Consider the following 9,502-nt stretch of genomic DNA (forward strand, 5'->3'; position numbering starts at 1 on the left):
TACCTGTATAATAACTGAATGTGGCACTAATTCCATAATAAAGTACCGTACCGTATCATTCGCTCGCTATACACAGATACAGCTATAACTGTATAACTTCAAACTGCTGAACTGTGTAACTAACCTACCACAGGTCAAATTACCTAATTTCAAACAGCTAACTTTGGTCACAAATTTCTGAGTTTAAAACCGGCATATCTTGGCGAAAATTGCCATATATCTGTACCTATATCTGTATATTGCCAATATTAATATTTTAGTTAGCGCTATTATGAGTATGTCTATTCTAAACTTTTTTAATGTTGCATTATTAATTTTTTGTTAAAAAACACTCAAAAAAAACAACGCACTTCAGTAATGGTGTCACCCTGGGTTGCGGAAGTAAATTTAATGCCTGACACCATGGTGCCACCCCAACAGTTCCCGTTTAGATGAAGATGGTGTTCCAGTGCGATAGCTTTGTCTTATTCCTTTAATATGTTCAATTCAAGTATAATTATATATATATAGCCTATATATCACATCATCACAAGATAACATTCATGAGCATACATGCCTTACTTAATCAAGGACGCTAAAAAAAAAACGAAATATAAAATCAAGCGCTAATCGATAACTCCAACGTCCATATGGCACTGTCTACTGACTTACCGGTAAACATCTAATCATAAAATCTGGGGAATTCTCTGCCTTGTAGTCGAAATGCCAATTAATAAACGCAGCTTGGGTGGGAATATTTTTTAGAAGTAAAAAATTCTTTCAATTTCTAACAAAATTTTATGGACCTATCTCAATTTTGATTAATAACAAGATTTAATTGACGAAGAAACTTTGAAACCTTACAATTGGTCACGCAGTGTGTAAGATATAAATTTATCACTTATGCAGATAACAACGTAACAGCAACAAAGCTATATTATTATAGCTATATCCCGTTAAATTATTTCATTCAAAACTGTTTGTAACAAATTTATTTCTATATGTGATTTCTTTCACAAGATGACTAATATCTTTTGTGGCTGATCTGGCGTAATGAAAATACCGAAGAAATAGAACAATGTAACCATATGATGAATCGGGGTTGCAAATATTGCATTTCATCATCACTGAAAATAGGGTCATTTTGTCTGAAGTTTCGCAATTTGTCTGTACTGAATAAAGTGTCATTTTAATGATTAGTAAGTGAAATTTTACAGCAGAATTGGAACTGCTGTTGAGTAGGTTATATGGTATTACCATACATTAACTAAAAATGAATAAAGTACAATATACAATTGGCAAATGTCAATAATTTGAACTGTTTGAATTGGCCTGTTATCAAGTTGACTTCTGGTACCAGCATGGTGTTTGTTTTCTTCCAAATTGACCATCAAAATTTACTTGAATGCCTTGTAGGCCTATAATGTTCATCAAAGTCAAAAGTAAACATGGTCCAGTGCCATTGTAGCATTATGGGGCTACAAATTCTACAATCTAAAATTGTTTCTTGACTACTTGCAGAAGGGCACAGTTCTCTGATTCTTAGAGGTCCCAATATTTGATTCAATAAAACAAACACTCTATTTGTCAGATAGTACCATGCTTGTCTCTATAATAATTTACTGTGTGCCGGCTGTCACATGACAAAAATTCTCCCGTGGATGTTTTAAGCTAAGAACTCAAATTCTATGGTGAAATTTTTTTCTGTAAATCGGATTATTTTTCCTAGGAAAATACAATGGTGTCATTTTTAGATTGCGTTTCTTTTAGTATTCCTGCGCAGTGCAGATTACGCCCAATTGCCAATTTGTGAATCGGAGAGAGATTTATTATTTCCTCAACTTAAAAACACAGCTACAGTACATAAAAAATCCAACGGTAATAAAATTGTTTGGTATGGACAGGGCAATATGACCATATGATCGTGCGGTCATTGAGGTCAACTCTCACAAAGAACTATATCGACGCATGAAATCCAAATCGGGCTAAGTCCATTTTTCTAGTTTTGAGAAAAATGCAAAAAACGTTTTTTTTTTGTTTATTTTTTTTATTTCTCTAATACCTTACATTGAAGATGTCTAGTTTTTATGGTCCACCAAAGTTACAATGAAGGCCATATTTAGATTGTATAAAAAAATTTGTGCTCCGCCCCAATTTTTTTGGGGGGGGGGGGGGGTTTGGACTTAACCCTTTTTGGCTCTCAATTTTCTGGACCAGAAACAATTTTATTGGACTTAGGGCCCCTTTATTATGTTATTGTAGAGGCTGGTATGGACTTAGCGCTTTGTATTATATTTTTTGAGAAGAGCTATGTCCAAAAAACGGACTTAGCCCCAACTTACAATGCAGTTATCCAGAGCTAAGTCCACTATAGTACCTACAGCTCTGTTTAGTTTTCAAATGCCCTAAAAAAAGCAGGGTTATGTCCATAGCTGCCTTGAGATCTAGAGCACCTAGAGATAAGGCAAATAGACCAAAATGTAGAGCTATGTCCAGGAAAATCAGCAATTGAAAAATGTCATTTTTTGGAAAAGTGGACTTAGCACTGTTTGGTTTTGAGGTGTCGATATATTTCTGTTGTATCTCTTGCAATAATAATGTTATTATCAGGAAGAAACCCTATGACCGCCATCTCTTTGGTGTTAAATAGGGAATACCGAACTGGAGAAATTCTGGTAATTCAAAAATATATGGCTCCATGTGTATTGGAGGTGGCTTGAACACCTGAATAATGTAAGTTTATGCTTTTACATCATGTTTTGAATTTCAATCCTGAATAAAAACTTCAATAATTCAACTTTATAGTTGTCGTTTTATCCACTGTCATTGGACCAATTAGGATCCTGTAATCTATTTTTTTATTATCATTTTTACAGAAATGTTTGTAATTAATATTGTGCAAGAAATAGCCAGGTAGCCAAGTTTATATTTGTCTGATTTCTCTTATCTAAGTTCTCATCGCAAAGATTTAATATTTTGTCTAGTTTTTCAAACTGATATTTGCCACCATGTATGGCAAAGCTAAAGGGAACAATGTTCCATCAGATGCACAAGCCAGAGAAAGGTATGGTTCTATTTCTTCATCTTGTTTTTGACATTTCATGATTTTTGGAAGGGAATCAAACAATTCCTTTCTCTCTAAAACATAGTGGTCTCTTGCATATCAGATGCTGCGTGTGTAGGGTTTTCATAAGAGCAAAAGTGATAACCTCGATGAATATTTTTGTGATTACCGGTATATTACAGCATGCAGTTTACCTTCGGGAGTAGAATGGTTAATTATATAGTCCCAATCACCATTTGAATGCCCCCTCCCATCATAGAGGGAATATTGGGCTGCCATTTGACAGCAGGTACATTGTGCTGACGTTTTCATGACACGCCTCATTAACACCCACTTTGAACATGTTCAAAATAAAATAATAATAAAAAATGATAAAAATTACATGACTATCAATGTTCTCAATCCTTTATCAGCTAAAAATATTCTCCTGAATTAGACTTAACAGTTTAATATATTTCATCCGGCAATATGTGCTTTATTTTCAGGTTGGCGTTATATGTTTATGAATATCTTCTACACGTAGGTGCACACAAAGCTGCACAAACATTTTTAAGTGAGGTAAGGATAATGATATACCGGTACTGTTTTTTCTAAGAAATAATGAATTTCCGAAATTCTTAGGTAATTATTGAAGCATTTATGCCGCAAGAACTTTCAGTTGAATTGATAGGGTTTCTGCCTTATCATTATCAGATATCAATTTTCCACGCTAGCAGTTGTTGAGGTGTTGTTTCAGAGGATAGTTAATGTAATATACCATATCCTATATCATTCCTTACAGAACATATTTTACCCAATGAGATATTTTTGAAAATCTTCAATTGCGTGTTGCGGTGTCATCAACTTTTAAACATTGGCATCTTCGATAATCTCGTATTTTTGTCTTTTCATAGTTTTACCATATCGGTTCTTTTTTATGGGAACTACAGCTACAGGATTACTCCCAAAAAAACTAAAACCCATAAATTTCCTAATTACCGTTCTTTCTATGAAAAAGAAGAATATACACAACTTTTGTTTGTGTATGATCATACCCAAAAGTTTCAGTAATCTAGGACGCTTTGCACAAAAGTTATGTTTTCTATAGGATATGTTCCAAACGATTTGGATTAGACACCTAATAAAATAGAATGAAATTTCATTCCAATGTTTAGAGTAGCAATCTCAGAGTATGATTCACATTGAGGAATGCATGGATCGATTATAATTACAAGTTATATTGATGGCATGTGATAATTATGCTCTTCATTTGTTAGATTCGATGGGAGAAAAGTATAACATTAGGAGATCCTCCGGGTTTTTTACATTCTTGGTGGTGGTAAGTTATTCAAATTTGTTCTTCAAATTTAATTTTGTTTTTGTATTATTGATTTTGGTATTGTGATCGATTTATCCTATGCTTGTAGATATTTTATATACAGGATGTCCCAAAATAAATGTGACCCATTAATTTGATTACCAATTTTGTGTTTTTTTATTTTGGGACAATTTATATAAAAATGCTATTTTGCTTAAAATTTGAGATATACAGTGATATAATTCATCTTTGTCATATGCTATCTTTCGGGTGGCAAAGGAAACATCACTAACTTTCTAATGCCTTTTTTACACAAATGAACTGCTTCATAACATAAATAATACAATAACCTAAATTTACACAGTTTTAGTAGCATGTCAGTGATTGTCTGTATTATAACTTTGTTCAGAGATGAGTCTCCGTTACTTTTGAGTGAGCGCGTGACCTCTGCTTCGAACTAATAATCTTAAAAAATATTAATGTATATTTTTCTAATAATTGCGTGATGTTAAGGAAATAAAGACTATTTTGGTAGCTGGAATGTTGTAATGGTATTTTAGTATGCCAGAATTTCTTCATGATAATCTCTTCCCTAGTGATTGCAGTAATGCAATTTGCGTGAAAGAAATTTAACCAGGATATTCCAGCTAGATCTTTTGCTAATTGAATCAATGAGAAAATGATGACAATTCTTTTAATAAATATTGTTATTTGGACATAATTATTGATGACTGCTTCATGATTTAATAAGATCGTCAAATGGTGAATAAAATGCAACAAAAGGGAAATATTGGGTCCCTGTGCTCATTTTACAGATATTATAATGGACAGTCCAGTTCCTCACAACTTGTAACTTATTCTTCTAAAATAAATTTTCAGCCGTCAAACTCAGTTGGTTGTGGGCTCTCGCCAGTGTTCAGTCAGTGTACCTGCCAGATAAAAAAGTTTCGTTCTAAACTTATTTTCAAAGAAATTCTTTTGTGTGGACTTCACTATCACATACCTGTTTTCTTGATCACAGTGACATGGACTGCATTGAGTCGAACGTCAATCTGTGTTTAATAATAATGTAATCGCACTTTATAGTTTGTCACAGTGTCAATAGTTCTTGGCACTTCCTTGGGGCCCATAATTTCGCTCAGTGATCAATCTCTATGTCTTTGTCAGTGTGTTCGACCTTGCTGTAAGCGAATCGTATTTGAAAAAACACATTCAGTAGATCAGTACAAGACTTCTCAAAACTTAAAACTCACAACAAAATGATCCGAAAATCTTTAGTCTTATGTGTTCCGTCACAGGGAAAAGAAAAATGTAAACCTCAATGCACCTTTTTTATCGTACGGAAGTTTATTAGCAAGTACAGAAATGGGAAATATAATTTTGACTGACAGCAGTTTGTTCATATCATATTTCAAATGCAAGCAATAAGCAAAGCGTCATTACTAGCTGCAGGATGTTATACTAAACTCCCATCTTTAACGTATATACATGATGGCAGTTACTGCATTACGGAAACACAAAAACTCATTTTACACCAAATAACTATTTTAGACAAATTTCAGTGTTTTATATAACGCAAAAGTAATGTCTGTGATTTCATTTTTATTTAATTTTAATTTCATTTTTATTGTTAGGAGTAGATATAATTGTGAGCATAAATACTAGATCAGTTACTTATATTTACTGAATAAAGTAACAAAAATCTTTCAGCATTCTTACTTCACCCATCTCCCATGCTAATGTCCATATTCACTAACAAGAAATCTTCTCATTGAAACACTACTGATTCCTTAATAAACAGTAAAAAAAATTCAGGTGAATTTTGTGTTGATGGTGACCCCAAAAAAACAAAACCATTTTAACACCTGAACTTCTGTTTGTGTATAATTGTATGCAGAATATTTAGAAATCTAGGACGCTTAACACTGAATTAATGTTGTTTTTAGAATATGTCTCAAATACCCTGGGTCGCTTTTTTCTTGTTTACCCTGTATAAACCTCCTATTATGGTTTATATCATCCCACAGGTCCCCGTTATATGGATTTCTGTATTGCAAGTTTACAACTTCTTCAAAATATTGGTGTTATTATTAATGCTGCTACAAAACCGTGGTATGATATAGCTTTAGCTTCTAAACATTGATTGGTCTCCAACCATCCATAAAAGTAATCTATGCAAATAAGAGTGAAATATATTTGTGTAATTCACAGGTGTTCACTTCGAGCAGCAAATTCCAATCAGGAACTATTTTTTGGAATTGCAAATAAATACCATGAATGTTTTCTTTATCACTTTATAGAATTTCTATTCCTTATACCGTATATATAATTTTATTTGTGATTTGAAAAATGGTTCGAGCATTTTGAGCTCTGTGATACACTGAGAACCACTAAACGCTATCTTGGTTTAATTTCTGATTGTTAAAAATCGTCACACATCACAATCTTTCACACAAAATTTTATTTCCATTCTGGAAAATTATAAATTGATTTTAAACTCTGCGATACACCGAACAGATATAAACATCGTCTTTATTTTTCTGATCGTAAAAACTCGTCACACATTGTCTCAGTCGGTTACAAAATAAAAAATAAAAAAGCATTTTAAGCTCTGCTTTACACCGTCTCACTTCACCTGTTGATTGCTGTCGTGCGGTCTTCATTGACCAACCAACACACGAATATTTTGTTGCCGTATTCTCTCCCGCCTTTGAAGTGCAAACGAAAGACGACGCGACCCGTCTCGCTTCTCTTTCTTATCATAGTCGTAGTGGTTGTTAATCGACAACGCTTTCTCTTGAAGGCTGCTACGCTCGACAGCCTCTTGTTTTCTCGCTTTTTATTCCACTTTCGCTGCTGAAATTCGCTAAATCAATACGCTCGCGGTGTGACCTGTGAGCGGCAAATGTTGACCCTTGACAGCGCCACGAAAGCACATAACAGTTCTTGTCCGTTATAAATATACTACATGTCATTTACTGGTTAATGATAAGCTGCCGATTGCAAATAACTGGCGCTGGCTGATGACTAGGAGGTGTGTTTTACAGGAGAGTAAAATATAGCGAAATCAAATCGCGATACGCCTTGTGAATATTCAATCAATTCAATGTTTCATTTACACAGCCAAAAAATGGAAAATATAATTGGGGACAAGCAAAACCATATTAACATGTGAATATGACATCTTGGGAAAGAAAAAACATGGGCACCAAATTATCCTGTTACAAATGACTAAGATTTCGAAATACATATATATATATACTATTTTTAGAACTTGTTTCCATATGTGTTTCTGAAAATATGTTCAGATGACTATCCATCAATTTTAAATCTTGATACAAAACATCTTATATGAGTTATGAAGATAATATATTTCAGAGATAATATAACAATTCTGCTGTGTTTTTTCAATTACGACTAAATCCACTTTTGTCATAGCGAGTAATGAAGTTTAATAATAACGACAAATCTTGTTGCAAAGTCAATGTTGTATATAAAAAAAATTTGCGAATAAAATCACCCCCCAATCAAAATTCCTTTCGTTGAAATTTGCCAGTAGAAGTGATTATTTAATCCTGAATTTCAAATAGCTTCTCTGAAAGGTGTTTCATAAAATTGAATGATTTTCCTCTGTTATCTGCTGCACAAGTGTGCGAAAATGGTTGTGGTTTTATCACAAATATCAACATGCATTTCTCCATAAAACCTTAGGAGCATATAAATAAGCCTAAAGTGTCATTCTTATTAATATTTTTTATACTTAGGCTAATACCTTTGAAATATTAGGGAGGTTATCTAGAACAAAAATAATTTAATAACACTTATGACATCAATGACCTTTGGTTTATTCACAGAATTATTAATAGCTTTCGTATTAATGCCACACATTTTTAGGTGTTCTTCTGATCTTCATTTATAAAACTTTCTCATAACAATTTTTATTTAGCGTATTTTGGGACCTTTACTGTGCAGCTCCAGAGAGGAGGGACACACATGAACACAGTTCTGAAGCAAAAGCGTTTCATGATTATGTGAGTTCAAAATTATTTTGTTATTTGTCTTTGTTGCCTAAAGTTTAAACTCATGAAAAAAGATTTCACTGTTTAATACTGGGTCTAGTTGCATAATGCTTCATATGGGATGTGGAATTGTGTTTCTGTTTTCATTTTAAAACTTCTTTCCACCCATATGAACATATTTCACTCCTTTGAATTCGTATCAGTCTGAACAGAGTTCAATGTGTAACTGTACATCGCACACAGGACATTTTGGATAAAAACTGACTCTATGAGTTGGAATTAGTCCTTCAACCATCAGAATCACAATTTCTATTATCAATATCACATTCAATCAGTCCATCATGTTTGATCATAATCAGATTTGTGGAGTTTTAAAGCAGAGTTAATACAACATAGAGAGGATTCAATGTTCAAAATTACTGGCATTTTCAAGGGTTTTATTTCAGATATTAAAATGCAGTAGAAGCAATGGCTGTACTTTTATTTGAAACAAAAAAGACCAACATGGCTATATTTGTAATTTGTAATATCAGAAGTGTGTTTGGCTCCCACCAAATTTCCATGGTCAAATTTTGTGAGCACTATCCAGCAACTGGAGTATTAGTGAAAAAATTTTTCCATTTCGAGTGTGAGTGTTTTTTTCAATTAGCGATCTAATAATCCTTACATATAGCATACTCAACACTTTTTGAGGCTGATAGATGTTGAGATATTTTACTTCATAATTTATTTAGATTTGGGATATAAAAGGTAAAAAATAAAAATGAAATTATTCAATCAAAAACAAGACACTAATGCTCAAATATATACACAATGACGCGCTTTTTTAAAATCAGAATTTTTTTTATGCTTAGTAGTTATAGTAATTCCGACTGCGATATAATCAACTCCACCTGTGCCCATTACATCTTATTCTTTTTTTCATTCAGAGTTCAGCAACAGCGCCATCACCTTTAAACCCAATGGGGGCGGATGGAATCAATACTCCAGGAATGCCTCCAAATTTTTTTCCTGTGAGTTGATCAAACTACTTTCATATTTCTCATATGGGATACAGACATACAGTTATTCATAAAGTGGCGCATGGCCTTGCGTCCGGTTACTGGACCAAGTCTGACATGGGAATATTTGAATATTTAATCG

At 33.2% G+C, this 9,502-nt stretch overlaps 1 protein-coding gene across 4 annotated transcripts in view; it reads left to right on the forward strand.

Moving 5' to 3' along the window:
* Positions 1-2,855: 2,855 nt before the first annotated feature.
* LOC120337319 (single-stranded DNA-binding protein 3-like) overlaps positions 2,856-9,502 on the forward strand; it is a 37,528-nt gene continuing 30,881 nt past the window's right edge. For all 4 annotated transcript variants that reach the window (XM_078117281.1, XM_039405080.2, XM_078117283.1 and 1 more), the window contains exons 1-5: positions 2,856-3,043; positions 3,529-3,601; positions 4,300-4,361; positions 8,287-8,371; positions 9,289-9,372. In XM_078117281.1, the coding sequence (XP_077973407.1) occupies positions 2,988-3,043; positions 3,529-3,601; positions 4,300-4,361; positions 8,287-8,371; positions 9,289-9,372 (360 nt within the window). In that variant the 5' untranslated portion in view covers positions 2,856-2,987. The remainder of the gene's footprint in view (positions 3,044-3,528; positions 3,602-4,299; positions 4,362-8,286; positions 8,372-9,288; positions 9,373-9,502) is intronic.

The sequence above is a fragment of the Styela clava genome, chromosome 10 (genome assembly GCF_964204865.1).
Source record: "Styela clava chromosome 10, kaStyClav1.hap1.2, whole genome shotgun sequence".
NCBI lineage: Eukaryota > Metazoa > Chordata > Ascidiacea > Stolidobranchia > Styelidae > Styela > Styela clava.